Source organism: Vanellus vanellus (genome assembly GCF_965231255.1).
Source record: "Vanellus vanellus genome assembly, chromosome: 18".
Taxonomy (NCBI): Eukaryota; Metazoa; Chordata; class Aves; order Charadriiformes; family Charadriidae; genus Vanellus; species Vanellus vanellus.
This window is the reverse complement of record NC_138923.1, coordinates 12,034,727-12,053,005: the sequence shown is the minus strand read 5'-3', so window position 1 is coordinate 12,053,005 and position 18,279 is coordinate 12,034,727. Positions and strand designations below refer to the sequence as shown.

General features: G+C 47.2%; 1 protein-coding gene across 2 annotated transcripts in view; it reads right to left on the bottom strand.

The window, feature by feature from the left end:
• Positions 1-2,030: 2,030 nt before the first annotated feature.
• The window catches only part of NEK6 (NIMA related kinase 6), a 56,334-nt gene continuing 40,085 nt past the window's right edge, over positions 2,031-18,279 (bottom strand). For both annotated transcript variants that reach the window (XM_082492760.1, XM_082492761.1), the window contains 3 exons: positions 13,213-13,307; positions 6,535-6,648; positions 2,031-2,674 (listed from right to left, as the gene is read on the bottom strand). In XM_082492760.1, the coding sequence (XP_082348886.1) occupies positions 2,564-2,674; positions 6,535-6,648; positions 13,213-13,307 (320 nt within the window). In that variant the 3' untranslated portion in view covers positions 2,031-2,563. The remainder of the gene's footprint in view (positions 2,675-6,534; positions 6,649-13,212; positions 13,308-18,279) is intronic.

Here is an 18,279-nt window from a genome sequence, read left to right as displayed (position 1 = left end):
GACTGAAGACAGCGTAATTCAAAGTCTTGTTACGTGCCTGTATTTTTCTACAAGCTTCCCCTTGAACCTTTTTTGTTCTAAAATCCTCAGCTTGTACTATTTGAGATAAACTGATTTCAAACTGTTTCATACAGTACCATGTAATCCATTAAAAAAAAAAAAAGGCAAGAAAAGCTGAAAATCCACCTGCAGAATTATTTTCTCGTTTAGCCAAAAGGGAAGGTGTATCATCATCTACAGTCAGCTTCAGAAGGTTAATTGGTACCGGGCCCCAGTCTTGGCATCCTCCAACAACCAGTCACAAAAGCAGCTTTAGATGTGCTGCAATTTAGAGAGTAAAGACACTTGTGCATAGTTTTCCATTGGGAGAACTGATGCAGTTCATGTAGTCCGCTCATCCGTTTTCTGATAGCTGTATGAATAGTCTCACACACATTTAGGTCTGTGGTCAGTGGTTTGGTTTTTTTTTTTTACTTTTTCCTTAATACTGGCCTCTTTTTTTTAAACAAAGGTATTTATTTTGTAAATCATTTTTTTTATTTATCTAAAAATGCACAATTGCAAAAAAAATTACCTTTTGAAATACATTTACTCATAATAAGCGCTAATAAATTTTATGCAGCAAGAAAGTGACCAGACTTCTCAAGACACTCAAATTTAAGCTGAGCTTCCCTGGAAGCCAAAGATCCTTTTCTGTGTTACAGCGAGAGGCGCAGCACAACCATCCCTCTGAACGTGTAGCTGCCACCACAGCTTAAAGGAAATCTGCAGTGGAAGAGTGACAGTCGTCAGTCTTAAGCCTAAGAATTGCTAAAGAAGCCGGGTATAAATTAAACAAGTTAGCATGGGAATGGTGGAAGCAATTTGGTGTCTCCACTACATTCTGAAGCTGATTTGAATTTCTTGAATCTCTCATGAGAGCAGCAGGCTCAACTTTCTGCTGAGAAGACGCAATAAAATGGCACCTTGCATTAATGATGCCAACATTAGTCACAGCAATTAATAGCTTTTCTTTGCTACCCTATATAAATATTTTGAAATTTGATGGGAAGTTGTTGAAGATGGCACTGCAGTTTTCCTTTAAGGTAGAGCAAATTAGGTTAAAAAAAATCCACTAAAAGCATATATATGTATGTAATCCTCTAACCCTAATCTTATTTCCAAAAAATTAAGGATTGTATGCTTTTCTTAAGAAAAAAAAAAAAAAAACAACAGGCACAGGCTGCATTTGAACTGTCACACACAAATCTACATTTTGGCATTAGCCACCGTCACACATGGAAGCAGCGCTGTAACAGCACAGGCTTTTTATTCCCCCGCTGCAGTCCTCCAGAACGTTGAGTGCAGCCCCGTTCCTCCGAACGGGCAAATGAAATGGAAACACTTGAACGTGAATCCACGTTTGTTCCAAAAGCAGTGACTATTTTTCATCAACAGTAAAGAAACAAATCATTGATTCAATGAATGAATTTAGTTGGTTGAAAATTGTCATGTAGTTAAAGAAGATGACTCCTTCAAATCAGGTTGAGATTTTATAAAAATTCACATTCTGTAAATTAGCTTTCACAGTTAAACAGACGGGGGCTGAGCCTTATGTAGAATTAGATACACAAAGCATTTTACTTCTTTTTAAAAAAAATTTCAAAGTGTTTAAAACACTGCTTTGCTTAAGTTTTACCTACAGTACCTGATGTACTACTGAACGTGTAAAAGTATCGTCACCAAAATCTAGTTGGCTTAGATAAACAAACACTGGTTTTTAACAAGAACCTGTAGTCTAAAACAAATCATGCCAAATGGGAAAATAAGTTTAAAGAGAAATTCTTTGCAGAAGCGGTGCTTGTTTGGGGGTTGGTTTGGCATTTTTTGTCTTCTTTTTTCCCAGGTATGTGCTTAACATCTCATTGGCTGTAGCCAAGGTAACAGGTAAATGCATCAGCAAAATACTCACTCTAAGTTTTCAATTAAAAAAAAAAATAAACAGATGTGTTTCCCACCCCCCCACCCCTTCCCAGTTCCTAAGTCTGAAGAGGAGGGAATTAATAAAAACACATAAATGGCTGCTTTAAAATATATGAAGTAAAAACTGAGTTTGCTATTAACCTTTTGCAGAAGAGGCAAAGTAGCAGTTATACAAATTACACAAAATCTACTGTAACTCTTACATTAGTATAAAGTGATTTCACTGAAGGAATTATTTCAGTATTTCACATTACAGTTAAGATAGAAGGGGTGTGGCAAAGGCTCTGACACCCTCGGTAATGTCATCTATCCTAGATTACACACAACAGTTTTAAGAAAGGACCCTTAAATGATCTACATCTGTAACATGTTATTGGCCTTTAAAAAAAAAAAAATCACTTGCAATACCTCACAGAATCTTCACTTTAAAGCGTGACCGCCTTGTAAGAGTCCTTGTCAAATAACCTGCAGAAATAATGGAGCATCTTGCTACGAGTGCTCACCCTCTCACTTGTGACTGGGCATCAGTCGGTTTCATCTGAGAAAAAAAATTCAAGTAAGACTGAGCTGTGTTGGCTTATTGCGAGCGTTTGCGGACGGTTCATGTGCTGGAGGTCCAAACGTGCATTTGTTTTGCTATTTGGTGCACGTAACCGATGTCGGGTCTTTGATCCGGATCGGGGTATATGCACATGCTGACCAGCTCCCGCAGCTGAAAGACAGCAAAACAGGCAAATGTGAACGAATGCACTGATTCCTTACGGGAAAAGGCGACGGGAATGTCTCTGACCACTGGAGTGCCGGACGGCAGCTGGGAACCTCTCCTCTGCAGAGGCTCCTGGGCAGACCGCAGGCACACGTCCCTCTGTCTGTCTGTGTCCCCCCACCCTCCAAAAGGGCCAGGAAGAACCTTTTCCACCAAACCTTCAGCACTGAAGATGTAAATCTTCTGCACAACCCAGTGGATTTTACATCATCATTTACATCGCGCCAGTAGCATACACCTACCGAGGGGCAGAACACAACCGCCACTGGGACACTGGACACTGGGAGTTTCAAAGCTTTTTTTTTTTTTTTTTTTAAATTAATAAATCTTTTTTTCCTGGGGGATTTTTGATTCACTTCAGAGAACCAGAGCACAGATGAGCAGTATCACCAGACGAGCAGCAGCTCACGGCCAACGGGAGCCTGAAGCCGGAGGGAGGGCGGCGGGGGCAGCGGGGCAGGGAGCCCGGTGCGCAGGACCCCCCGATGGGCACTGAGCGCCGGGGTGGGGAGGCACCAGCGGCACGAGCAGGATGGAGATGAAGGAAGGAAAAATGGAGATCACTTCCAGCAATGAGACTGAGCTGACAGATGGGAATGGACCTGCCAGTGAAAATGGGACTCTGAGGGAAGGGGCAAGTCGAGGGAGGGGTTGAAAAGCCTGTCCCGAACAGAGCTCTCCTGTACGACAACTGCACCTCCCTTCCCACAGCAACCCCTGGGCACGATCCGGTTCAAGGTTTTTAATGTAAGAACAGCACTTGTGCATCTTGAGATACTGGAGCACGGCTGTCAAACACCAGTGTTGCCTAAAAATCTTTGTGCAGAAGAGAGACTGGTCATTGATTAGATTTAATAAATAAAATGCAGAAGGGCTGAAGTCTCCCCACCTCCCAACCCTCTTTATTGTGCACATGAAAGATTGTAGCTTTTAATTATACAGACACTGAAAGCTGCTGGTACCCCCGAGGCACCGGGAGAAACAGCCTTGAGCCTCTGATCTTCTCACATCCTCCCAGTAGCCACAGTGCCAATTATTTTAATGGTAATTAAAAGCATGACCATAGAGCTATGGAGCACACGGCTGCAGCTGCATTACCCAGTGCACCCAGTGAGGTTCAGCTCTGGAGGGATGGAGCAAGGCTCCTGCTCCAAGTTGTCACTGGGGTGGACGCGTGTCTCAGCGGGACCCCGGCAGGCGGGACGGAGGCAGGGGCAGACAGGCAGCGCAGGCGGCAAGGATGCAGTGTAACGCCGCTCCTGCTAACGGTCCTCCCTGTTGTCCTGTGTGTACACACCGAGGGCAATTCAGCGCCCCCCTTGCCAGGCTGTCTCCAGAATAAACCCAACTCCGCTGCGTGGCCCTGACCCGGTCCCTCCTAACGGCTATGGGGGGGTTTTCTGCTCCCCCTGAGGGCGGGGGGTGCTGCCGTTGTAATGCTGAGGCCCCAAGATTTAACACAGACCTCAGCCCTGACCAGACACGATCACCACAAAACACCCACAAACAAATGAAAATGCTCCTTAAGCTCTGAGCAGAGCCCGCGATATCCATAGTGTGTGTAACCAGCAGCTGCGCTCCCACATAAACACAGCACCTCAACACCGCCCGGCAAGTTTTGCCCTCTGTCAGCGAGCAGGACAGCGCAGGCACTTCCCCATCATCCACGTGGAACCGGAGGACCAAGCCTTGACAAGCACTGCCAACCCATATCTCCAATTACTAGCAAATTTGTTCCTGATATAGAAACCTAATCCTGGCTGGAGTCCCAGCTCCTCCTCCTGCTACAAGCAGCACGCCAGTTGATCACGGGAGGATTTGGACTGGTTAGCCACAAAAGGCTGCAGAGAAGAGGAACATCACCGAAAGGAAACACCATTAAAGCAGCATTCTTCAATAAACGCTCTGCCTCGTTCATCTACAAGAAGGCTGCAACTAAAATATTCATGAGATCAGCAGTCAGCCTACAGCCGACGCTTTGCTTCGAGACTGCATTACTGGGGTGAAGGAAAGCCATGCCGATGGCCCCGCAGCATCACCAACAACTTGGGTAGTGTGGCAGGGCCTAATCCCCCCCCTGCCCTCGGGCGGAGGATGGAAAGGTTTTACTCCTCTCCCACATCACTCACAAACCTGCGGCAGTGACAATATTCGAGTGGTTGCAAAGACTCTGCCCTTTACATCTAAAATGGAGACATTTGCTTGATAAGGAAAACGCGTACGTCCAGACGGAGATAACCACCCACCCACCGGCCGCGGGGAGAACGAATTCCTTCTGGTGCAAGCTGCCGCCACAGGGAGCTGCCTCCGCTTCCGATCCTGCCCGCGTGGCGCACCTAGCTCGGCTGCGGGGAGACACCAACACACCTTCCCCTTCGGCCATCCACTCAAAAGCATCTGAAAATCCCGTCTTTACAAGTCCGTACTCAACGAATATTGTTCACGGTGGAGTCACGTCCTAATATTCACAAAACCGAAGCGCTCTGCGGTTGCAGTCAGAAGCAGCAGCGACTGCAGCGAGATGAGCCGCAGCCAAAGGCACAGCCCTCCGCAGACTTCGTCAGCCATTCCGTTAATAGTGCATGAACACCATCTGGAGTCTCCTTCTCTGGGACCTGGCGCCTTTGAGCTTTAAACCATCCTTCTCACCCCGGATTGTATCACTACGCTACACACACTCTTTAGCACTGCCAGAGGGAAGCAAACAGACAGTAATTGTAAAGACAGGAAACACATCTGTCAACTTACACTAATTCCTGCTGCCAGCAGGCATAGCCTGAACCGCGGGCTGCAGCGGCACGGAAACGTGACTGCACAGAGCCGGGACGCGCTGCTACGGCAGCTCGGGGGAAAAAAAAATAAAGAAAATCCACTTTCCCAGAACAGTTCTCAAGTAATCTTTTGCATGAGTTACTTAGCAAGTAAAGAACTAAGTAAAATGTATGGTGCAGGGTCCCTCTTGGGTGGAGACCAGACCGTCTGCTGCCGGCCGCGTACGGGATTTCCCCTGCATCCGGCCTCTTGCTCCTCAGAACTCTGAGGCAGAACAAAAGAAAACCCCCAAAGGATACGGTGAACATTAAAAATTACATTAGCCATTTCCTTGCAAAGAGAAGGCAACCGTAACTGAAGGAGGAGGTGAGGAAAACCAGCTGGTTTGTCTCGGGAAGGGAAAAAATAATTAAAAGCCCCAGCTCAACAGGCCCCGAACAAAACCAACACACACGTTTGCAGCTGAAGTGAATCACCGAGCGAACACGCACAGTGACAATTTTTTTATATACTCTGGTTCAGCTACTGCTCTCCATCCCCCGCCTTCACAGGCACAAACCCCGACTTTAAAAAGCCCCCGTACAGCTGCCGTATCGATGCTTACTGCATTACACTGAGCAGCCTTCCTCCCCTCCCCCTCTTTTTTCTTTTCTTCCCCCCTTGTTACACACCGAAGGCTTCGTAAACAAAAATCTAAGCACCATTTAATGGGAAAGGGTTATTTTAAGGGAAAGGACGCAAAGCAGAGGACTTTCCCACGGTTCACTGTTGGGTTTCGCCAGCGTCACAGACTTTTCGTTTCGAAATATTCCCCACATTGAGAAATCTTCTTTTCTGTCTTAACTCAGCTTGTTGATATTCAGCCATCACAAGAGCTGCCTCAGCCGGCCCTGACGGGACTCGGGGCACTCTGACCACCTCCTGTTCTGCCGCGGATATGGGGGGGCTTCTCCTCCCGCGTTCCCTCTCCCCTTTGTGGGGAGGGACTTCGCTGCACCCCCCGCGTCCCCCTGCAAAAACGCTCCACGATTTACCTTTTCGGAATAATGTTCCGCTGGAAGAGGTGGGTAGTCACATTGCTCTATTTTTTGGCAAAGAGAAAACAGGTTCATTTTATCTCCATAGAAAGGGCTCTGAAGAGCTGCCATCTGCAGAGAAAAAAAAAACAGAAAATATTTCAGAAATGCAAAGGATTTGATAGCCCCGGTACCGCCCATTCGCAAGAGCAAGTTTTGTTCTCTGACAGTGATGATGTCGCTCTCTGAGACTGTCCACAGCCAAAGTTACTCTGAGATCATGACAGTTTCACACCCGTCCGAGGGCGGGTGCCCGGCGCACCGCCGCACACTTCCCGACGCCGTTCCGTCCTCGCACGCAAGTGTGAGCGAGCGGAGCAGCAGCAGCTGCATGGAGCTCCTCCTGCCACGCAGCACCCCGTGAAGATAGTGAAGATGCGGCAGCGCCGGCAGTGTCCGCTCAGCACAGCCGGGCCCTGCGGCGACGCCGGCTCGGGGCACCGTGCGACACCCCCCGCGGCACTGCCTCCCGCCGCAGCGGCCGGTGGCCGCAGCACCAGCTGCTGGGCAGCGCTGGGCCTGGACAAGGCTCTGCCTTCTCCCATCGCTGCGATTCTTTCTGCCCAAAGCGTTTCAGATGTCTGAGAGTGCTCTGTCCCACAATTCGACAGGGACACAGAAAAGAAGGACCCTTTTTTTTTTTAGCCCAAGAACCAGGACTGTTGGGCGATCAGTTAGAAACCAACTGGCTGGAAGATGACTATGAGAGCCTCTCCTAAACGCGATCACCTCTATAAAAAGTATCAGCTCTTCTGTCTTTGATAACATGTTATGGTTTCAATCTTCCTCGGTTTTGATCATATTCAGAACAGCCAGTTCATTTGCTCTCTGGGACTAGTAAATTTTTAATAGACTGCCACAAGGAATAAATGGATTATTTTGGGACATTTGGCTACCTAGAATATGAAGAATGCTGTAAGTATGAGCAATGCACTTCAGCCTTTAAAAAAAACACAACAAAAACCTCAAAACAAACATCCCCCTCCTGCCAGAAATGTGATATTTAGGAAAGAGTAATTGGGAAGGGCAGATGTGGGAACCAAACTGCTGAAACTTTTCCTAATCAATCTGGTCTTTTTCCTCTTTTAACTCTATTTCATGAATCCAGTATTTGCATCTCCAGAAGCGACAGATGTCCGAGATAAACAGGCTGCTCACACAGCAAGGAGAGCACCATGGAAGGCTCTGGGAGGGGAAGAATTCCTTCCAGGGCACGCGGAGGCTCCTTACAAAGATATGTTTATATTATACTTAAGTTTCAGGAGGAAACTGCATCTATGTGCGCGGAAACCATTCGCGCTGCAAGTCCTCAACCAGGGGGACTAACCGAACACCGAACGCTGAGCCTCAGCAGAACAGCTGTAGCAACGTGGGCATTTCTGAACTTATAAAATATGGCTTAAGGCGTGCCCGTGGAAGGTGGACACGCCGAGCTCAGCGCCGTCCCTCGCGCTCCCCCACCGCCGGACCCAAGCCCAGCACAGCCACCGCGGCCACCGGCAACGCCGGGCCCGGCCGCTCATTAGCCCAGGGTGTTACTCCAGCGCTGCTCGCCGCTCCCGCCGCCCGTCAGAGGCAGCACAGCGATGCCGCCTTCTAACGAACCACCACCGGCTAATAGTGGATATTATCCACTGTTTAGATCTTTTAAAATCATTTTGCTCTGAGCCGCATCAAGTCGGCAAGCCTCTCGTGCTGAGGCCAGCTGACATTGATGCTTCTCACTATGGCTTTAATAGGAGGTTATTTGACGATTATTAGTCTTTTGCTCATTACCATGCGCTGTGAAAGGCATCCGAAGAACACCGCTTTGCTGCTGACACGCACAGCGCGCTCCCAGCAGAATTAAACAAACTCAATACTACATCCTCCACTCTATTATCCTGCAGTTAGGAATCAAGATTGATGGATTATTAGTGATTTGGTGACAGACGAGCAGGTTTGATTAGGGCAGGGCTTGAAACGCTGCGTTTGGGCTGGACTTCCAGGAGGAGGATGCGGCCCGGCGCAGAGGCACCCCGACCTCCCCCCCCTGACTGCCCCCCCTTCCCGGGCTCCGCAGGAGCGCACTGCAGCCGGGGGCGTCCTACCGAAACTTCATTGCCATTAACACCCATCCAAGCGTTAAGCAATGCAGGACACATCGAGGTAAACCAGCCTTGGCTTAAATCACAAGCCTATCTTTTAAGTTATTTAAAAGTGGTGACGCTTCTCCCCTGCTTATGTGCCAGACACACTGGTCACCGTGAAATCAGCGCAAACGCCTCAGCCGCAGGCGTCACCTCGCGCACGAGGTAAGAAACCCTCTGCAGCGAGTCCTGAGCCGACACGAGAAGTAATAAGATAACCTCGGAGATTGGGCCAGAATGTATCTCATCTCCTTAGGTACCACCAGACTGAAATGTTTTTCAGGAAGCTCTTCCAGACATATTTATCAGATATCCAGAGGCTCAGAAATGGCAATACAGGTACCCAAACTGCACTGGAGGACACAATGAACCGAGTACACGGCTCCCAAACACCTCAGACAATTCCAGGCTCGTTGAGTTTTCCCTCTGTAACGCTTCGTGTAACGCAGCTTGCGGTATCCGCTGTGCTGGCGACATCGGCTGTGCCCCGCTCGGGCTGAGCGAGAGGAGGGGTTACGCCTTCAGCAGCTGCAGGAGGCAGAGGCTGGGGACCTGGGGACCGGGCACGCTCGTGCCTCTCTGGGGCTTCACCACGTCCCCGGCAGCAATGCCGCCCCACGGGCCCGCGGCTGAGGAGTCGCCCGACGGGCTGGTGAAGGGAGCCCCGCGGGCGGGGGGAGCCCCGCGAGCCCCCTGCTCCCGGCCTGGCGGGAGGCTCTGACGGGAAAAGCTGAAGTTGTATCACTGTAACTTCATTACTGTCATAACAGTAAGAGGCAAATCAGTGGGGAAAAAAATTACAGACTCCAATTAGAGACCATAATCTCCAATTAGAGATTGATAGCAAACTGCTCTCAATCAGTTAAAACAAAACTGGAGAGCCCAGCGCGCCAGACTGTTCCAAGAAAACCACTAATGGGCGCATTAGGGAAGGCACCGAAGGCAATCAAAGGTTAAACAAGGTCTCCGAGATTTCAATACAAACATCAATAACGCCAGTAAGGCTGAAAGGGATTTTTCAATTCCCATTAACTTTTCTTTCCAAGTCTTTCCAAGCAGTCATGTGCGAAAGAGAAGGAATGAAAAAGAAACACCGTGGGGTTTTGGGGTGGTAACTGCAGGGAATTAAAGTGGAAAGGGACAGCACACGCGTCCTGAGCAGAGCAGTCAGGTCTGCGGGCGTCGTGACCACAGGCGCTCCGAGTACCTCCCGAACCACAGTCTGTGATGCCACGATGGGGTCTGCTCCTGACATTTTGATTAGAGCAATTACCCCAGGACAGCTAGATCTCCATTTAAAATGACCACCATGCAGTATGACTGGTTAAAAAATATATATATAGGAACCACTGTTAGTGCTTAAATTGATCGTCTTGCCAGAACTGCTGAAGTCGTTGCTTGTAGCTATATTCTGGGAATTAACAACTTATTTCTGTCCCCTCCAAGTCATTTTGCTGACAGATATCTACAGGAAGTGAGGGATGAAGACACTTACTACTATATTGATAAGACTTAATAAAAATCACTGTACGATTATCAATGTCAAAGTTAAGTGGTGCTATGTGGCATCACATCCCAAACCCCTCAATGTTCCCTAAGTGGATTCCAGTGGACACGCGTGTCTCTGAAGGCAATTTGTACATTAAATCTCTCCGCGGCTTATCTACACAATCTATCTGGAGAAATATCAGAAGTGACTCATAACCAAACAAACATCGCTTCCTTACTTTTAAGCCAAATGGAAAAACAGTCTCGTTACAAGAAATTAGTGAAGATAAAATACAGCTCCTTCAAAGACATATGAATTTGATTTTTAATTTTCCAAACTGTAGAAAGTTCAAAAAGTCAAGTAGCTGTTTATCTGCTGAACACAAAATTGGTAACTGTCCGGTCCTCCTTGGAATTCGCAAGATCTCACAGCTCCTCTTCACAAAGTTAAGGCTTACCTACGTAGGAAGTAAATTTAAAAACGCTTCACGTGCCAAATCTTTCACATGTTACTATAGTACTGCTACTCCTACCAGAGAATTATGTTTAGTGCGCAATTAAGTCAGCTTCTTGAAATATAAGGAGTACCAAGACTACTGTGCCATAAGGGGACCATATTGCCTGCAACAAAAACATATCTTAGCACAACGCTAAATATTTCTCTCTGCATAAATCTGGAATCCCATCTCCAGCAGAGCTCAGCCTCAGAAACGATTCAGAGCAGCCCGAGGGAGCTGCTGTACACCGCAGCGGCAAACCAGTAGCGGTGTCCAACCTGGGCGGCTGTGACTGGTATTGGCAGACTTGGCGCGTCCAACACGCCCTGGCAGGGCCAACGTCCTCAACTCAGCAACGCCTTAAACTGAGAATTCCTCTCTGGGAAGCGTGCCTGGCATTGTTCAGCACAATGAACCACTGGGAGCTCAGGCTTCAACCTCCCTGTTCCCACAGAAGAGTCTCCAAACTCCTTTTCAAACACCACCAGCAGACCCAGATACACACAGCTACGCTGCATTATTGCGGTGTTCAGTATCTCATTAGAAGCATCACAAGCAAAACCATCCTTCATAAAAAAATACCAGCTTTTTAATGGTATGTCGCTGCTGCTTTGGGAATTATTAAAAGCCTCTTCAATTCTTTCACTAGAGGTAACAACAATTTGAGGATAGGCACAAAGCCGCTCAATTTAAGCTCACACTTTTCCAAATATTTTTGATCAAGTACTTCGTAGAGTGTCTTACACTCTTCCTCTCCCTCCTATCCCATGGAACGTTAACAATACACCAGTAATACAACCATGTCGGGTTCCAGAGTCTCCCCCAAAGCGGACCTTCCCTTCAGCAGACCATGGCTATTTGCTCCGATCCTGGGAAGGCCAACGCTGGGACCCGACACTGCTCGTGCGGACTTATGGGGCATTTACGCCAGACACCCAGATAAATCTCCTTAACGAAACTCCGCGCCACGCCAAGCGCACAGGGCAGTCGGCCGGCGTGCGCCCGCTGTCCGAAGCACTGTGGAGATACAGTCTTTCCATGGACACTGGTCGGAGTATAAAAAGAATGGACAGTCGTGAGGTTTTTTTCTCCCCAAGAGCATCTTTTGGACCACACTCAAGTCCATAACCCTACCTGGGCCAGCTGTGCTGCTGCCCTACACGTGGGAAGCGAAGGGCTGATGGAGTCGAGCCCCCAGGACTGCCTCAGACCCTTCCGCAGGATGATAGCGATTTATTTCCCTGCGTTCCCAGCACCAGTCTCTCACGGAAGCTGCACACCCCACACAGCACTTTCACACTGTGCCAACAGTAAATCGGCACCTATGGAACTGTGAGACTCGGGGCTGGGTAACACACCAAGGACAGCGGGTTACCGCGCGCAACGAGCTTTTAGTTGTGTTCTCCGAGTGTTCTTCCTCGGAGTACGTGACAGTCACAAGCACTGAACTCCTCCTGGGAAGACCAACGTTATGGGAAAATTTACTTTTGTACCATCTTGCCCTAAAAGGTTTGTTTAATCGACCAGCCAAAGTACACGCTTAACTGTAGTAGTTTTCACATCTGATGTGCTCACAAAATAAACTACATTTCTGTTCGTTCTCTAATTCCATGCGGTTACGAGAAGTTGTAGTGAGAAGCAAAACGTCATCAGTTTACGTAATTTATTATCCAAAGAGGATGTGAGCAATATTCTTCTTACTAAATATCCCAGGGATTTTGAATTCTCTGGGCTGGGATAAAAGCTTTCTAAATGTTGACATGCACTTTCACTTGAATGCAAAGATGCATACATCTAAAAAAGATTAAGATTAGATTACAAATGAGTACAAGACCGTTCAATACCCTTTGATCCCTGGTAAAAATGAAATCACAAAACTCAAAGTACTGTTATAAAATCATCGCACTTATTGTCAAAATACACATAATAGCTTTCAAGGAAAAGTTGCACACTAAGTGTGTAGTGCACACAAAGTGTGACTGCGTTGTATCTGTGCATTTGGCTAGAAGACAAGGTACAAATAGAAACAAATCCAGCTTTAGTCTAGTAAAGTTAGAGAAACTGATTTCACATTACATAAACCCGCTATTTTTCTATATGGAAAGCCCCCAAAATTAAAATATTCCAATTGGTCAGGATTCAATTTAACAAACCAGTAGTTTACATTCAAATGAATTTGCTATTTTTAAAACAAATGCAGTATTCAGGAGAAGCTACGACTATGCTGCTCTAATAGCAGCTCTGCTCCCAGCAGGAAGGATGCCTGCAGAAGCTCGCTTGTTTATGTTTACGTCCTCAACATCTACTCTGACCTACTAAATTAACTTTGCGTGAGTACTGCGCCGCATGGCACAACCCCTTTGTTGTTCGTGCTCAAAAAGCACGTGATGAGCACAAAAAGAGTTAACTTTTCGCAAGGTTTCTCAACAATTAAGCTAAAGTAAGACTGACCTACTCAATTCCTGTACCGTATACTGTGTGGTTAAGACAAACCTGGGAAAAAAAAGGTAGAAGATACTTGCCTCATACAATAAACAGCCCAAAGACCAGATATCAGATTTAAAGTTATAGCCGTTTTCATGTATTCTTTCTGGGGACATATAGTATGGCGTTCCCACTGTAAAAAATAAACAAACAAACAAACGAGGAGTTATCGACTTAAAAAGCGACTGTGCAACCTGTATTATAGAGAAGTTTGACTTCGTTAAAGGATTAGGTTTAGCATGAATAGCTAATTAGAAAAGATTGGCACAAAAATTTGGAAACAAATCACTGTTTCGAAGGCAAAGAACCAAATGTGTCATCACATACAGAGCTAGAGGACCAGTGAACATTACTGAAAATATCTTCTGTATTTTTGAGATTTGAGAACGTTTTCTTCCCCTTCCAGCCTTCCAAGTACCTTCAGAGCGTCACGGACGGACACAGCAATCGTAAAGGATCGCCCTCCTTTGGTTCACTCAATGGCACTGAAACTGCAAGTCAGATGTTTTAGCAGAGTACGTTCATGACAAGAACCCCGTGACAGCGGATGAACTGAGCGCTCCCCTGACAGGCGCCGCACGAGCGGCACGGCAGAGCGGCTGCAGAAATGATGGGGGACCCTTTTCAAGAGTTCAGAAGACCACCGACGGCAGCAGAGAAACGGAAGTAACAAGCCCAGCGTCAGACAGCTGTTCAAAAACTTTCTGAAAGAACCAAGATAATCATTCCGAACTTTAAAACACTGCTCCAACTTGCAGTCACGTCAGAAGCTGCGGGATTTCTATGTACTTCCAGAAGTCTGTATTCTATCAAAAGAAATTTACTCCAGCATTTTGGACAGAAGTTACAGGAAATTATTAATAAATTCCTTACCTCAAAAAGGTTCTTTTTTAAATCCTAAATAAGTTTCAGTTGTGGTACTGAAAATACAAGACATCCTGGCAGTCTCAACTACATCAAATAATCCTCAGATACATCATTTATTAAAACATCCAAGGACTTTATATGCTCTCTTTTCTCCCACTTCCCCTGCTTGCCCATCCCCTGTCAGTTTTTGGTTGGGTTTTTTTTTTTTTTTTTTTTTTGCTTTTGGCATTCCAGTGTATCCTTCTCCTAATTAAGGACCTTTCCTCACAAGATGGCAAATGTTTAATTTGCCTGTAACATTCAGTTTACAATTTCTCCATTTGAAATGCTGACTGCCGCCAGCTGGAACACTAATAAGCAGATGACGGATGGTGTTGGAGGTGGGGGAAGAAGAGCCACCACCTTCCCCCAGCGTTCCTACAGAGGGGTTTGCGCGCTGTAGGAAACGAGTGAGGTCTGGGGCAGAAAGCGGTAGCTTACCGAAAAGCAAAAATCAACCCCCGCCGAGTGCAGAGCTGACCCAGCACAAAGCTGCTGCCGTCAGTGCAGTACCTGAGCAAAATCACTTTGGGGTCCCTCTGGCTTAGACCACACCGTGCTAAGTGTACGCCAGGCCTCACGCGACAAAGATGTTTACAGCCCCAAAGAATTCCCAACATGTATCTGTACACCAAGACAGACAGAGAGGGACGGTTGGACGTGAGACAGCACGTGAGGAGGCGGACAGCACTCCTTCTCAGTACACCAGCATCCTGACGGAAGCTGGGAATCGGAGAAATACAAAAATCTTCTCTTAGGTTGAGCACTGATTTGAAATTAGCGCTGCCGACGCTAGCATGCAATTACCCGATGCACTCCAAAGCACCCCAACACCCCCCCTTAGGTAGGTCTGGCTGGAGGTATGGATGCCGTATGCACCAGATCCTCCCAGTTTACCCATTACTAAAGTCTCTACCGTATCCGCACTCTGAAGGTTTAAGTTTTCTGCAGGGTAAACTGGGATCGTGTTGCACCAGCTACTCCACCTTAAACACGCAAGGCAGTTTCTTTCTCTGGGGTGAAAACCAGGCAGCTTACCTCAAACCAACACCACAACCCCCTCCCCCCAAACCAACACCTTCCATCTTTATTCTGCATCGTCACACATTTATATGCCCAAACCTTGAGTCTACTGAGCCTCAACAATTTTTACCGAGAGCTATTCAGAAATGTAGCATATAATGTGAAATTAGTCTTATGGCATCGGTGTAAAACATAAACCGCTACAGGAATACACATACAAAACTCTACTTCCCAAGTCAGAGCAAGCAACCAAGAAAGGGGACCGCTGCCCTGACTGGCTCAATTATTTGGTCCCCCAGGACTTGCAGTAATCAGCTGCCCTATATGATAAACTCAGCTTGCGCTTGCAGGCCATTCGAATAAGAAATTACTTCACTTTCAATGTGAAGAGTACCCTAATGAGAAATCACATTTTTTGCAAATTCTGTACCAACTACAACACCGGGAAAATAACGGACGGATATTATTCTATTTCCCCCCTCAGCAATATCACACCCAGCCTAGGAGGATGCCAAACCCACTGTCCCAGATCCGGCTGGTCTGAACTGCCAGGGAAAGGCCTCTAGGTACGGATGAGGCCAGAGTTCTGCTAAGAGTTAATCATTTTTAACAGGCTGTACGGAGTAACTTCACAGAACACCAAGAGCAGAACAGGACTCAAGGAACCCAACAAGGCTTTCCATGGACCTCTCCCGTGTGCGTGCAGGATGCGCGCAATGGCCAGCACAGCGCTCCACAAGTCACTCCCACCCGCCTGCCAGATTTCTGTACAAGAACTGACTTGGTTGGAATAGCACCGATTCATTTTCCTGCTTAAAAATATGCAGCTGCAGAAGAAAGGGTGAGTCATTATGTGAAGTTCTCTCGAAGACGGTTCGGAAGTCCCCACTGAGCACCAGTGCGTAAGACACTTCCCCACCTTCAACTCCTCAGTGCCGCCGGCCGTCTCCCGTCTGCCGGAGCGCGCGGAGCAGCTGCAGCAGCAGAGGTGCTGCCGGCCCTTCGCCGCCAGCGAGCGCAGGCGCGGAGCACGGGCGGCCAGCGGCACCCAGCTGCCAGGAGGGAACACCGGGATCGTTCCCACTCTTGCCCCCCAAAGTCGTCGTGCCTCAGCGTGCTGGTGCCAGGGGCAGCCTCCAGCCGTCGCTGTTCTCGCGATCAGTTATTCCGGGTCACCGCGTGCCAAGCTCGCAGCAAATAACAACGTGTGGGCTCTAAAGTTATGGCCTTGCCTTCCACACTAGCAGGGGTCTGCCGGGTAGGCTAAAATTGTCGTTTCAGATAATGCCTTAAAAGACCTCCGATCAAAGCAGAATGACAGGGTTTATAGTACGGATGAGCGCGTTATAGTCCGCATTTGATTTTCTGCGCATTAGTCTGTTCCATTATATTAATGGCTCTGTGGAGCAGTCCACGCCTGAGCTGATTTGCTGAAGTCTACCTGGCGCGTTTACCTATCGTTACTGTAGTGTTGTCAGCAAATGTACGAACAAGCAGGTCTCTGCGTTTCAAAACTGATGCATTAATTTTTAAATAACTGTCATGATAAAAGACTGACAAGCCCAATTCTCTTTACGGGCTGTCCAACATTACGTGGGAATCTCCCGTAATGAGCATCTTCCAGAAAATCGCACAAGGCTTCCAGTGCAATCAGCCAGTGCTCACCACTGCATTACATTAGTCAATTTGACAAGAATAGTCTAATCGGAGACTATTAATCAGAAACTTTCACTGGCATCTGCCCTGCTGGAAATACAAAATATTGTTCAGATTCAATATTAATCACCAGCTGGTGGAGTAATGCCTTTAAAGTTGTAAAGGTCGCAAAAAGGTAGAGAAGATTATTACTAAGTAAGCATCTTCCCATTCTGTTCCTGAAAGTTGAAGCACTTCACTCCGATCTCAGCCTCCTTCAGCGATCCCAGAACACTTCTTCCTGTTCTCTCCTGAGCTGTCTGTGTGCACAGCTCCAACGCGGCCCGGAACAGCTCTGGGATATCTGCAACACCCCACTTAGGGAAATGCCAATTATTCCGATTTAGATTAAGAGCAGAGTCTCTTGTTTCACCAGGAAAACACACAGGCAAAGGCAGCAAAGTCATTCCAGAAATAAAATTCGAATTCCCTTCCTCTCATACCAAGTTCGAATGAAAACCCCCATCTGCCCAAGCCCTGCAAGCAGCGCGCAGGGGCACTCCGCGCGGAACTCCCACCTCTGCCACGCAAACACCCGGGTGAAGAGCTACACCGCTTCTGAGCTCAGCAAGTCTTTCGCTACACTGCAAGATCACGCTCACTCGATTTAAAAACGTTTTCCAGCTTGAAGCAGAGGAGTTTCGTTGTTGCGAAAGTCACAGTGGCCGGGTTATCTGTACGGTCACACACGGGATCGGTATTTTCTATACGGAGCTTCTCCCTGGGCAAATACAGTTCAGCCCGCGCCCAGTGCTTCCTGTGAAGCTCATCCTTCGCTGCACATAGGCAGAAACAGGAGAAAATCCGATTCCTATTTTTAGGAGGCTCTATCAAGAGTCTCATCCACTGAGTTCAATGCACCACAGACGCATCTCCTGCAGCAGCGTTCTCCCGCAGCTTGAGGCAGATTGTCGTCGGACCGAAATCAGTGCAGAATATTTCCAAATATTTTCATAGGCTCTGTACATTGGGGTTTTTTAAATGCTACAAAACCCAAGCATCTCTTGAAATTAATCAAACTCCAGAGCCATATTTGGCTGCAAAGTACAAGCAGCACAAGCCACAAGGAAAGCTTTTATTGTTCCGCCTTCACCAACGCCTTCCAGCTAATCTTTAACACCGAGCTGAACGGTGGTTCTGAATCTATCACTTGGCTTTCTCACAGCAGGGAACAGAGTTCTGAATATGAAAGAACCTAACAAATTCTGACCTTTATTGTATCTTTACAGAGTATTCCCAGTTTCAAACCAAGAGATATCAGAGCGCAACGCAGGCCTCAAAGGGGTGATACTGATTAAAGCATTCCTTCGTTCTAGAGATGTTCCACTCCTGTCAAAACAAACTTTGCCATGTTTTGAAATACTTGTGATTTTTGAAACATGCTCATTACAAATGAAAAAGGCAAAGAACTATGCTCAAAAACCTGAGATGCCACCCATGGGTAACAAAAACACACCCAGTTTTTAAAATAATAATAAAGT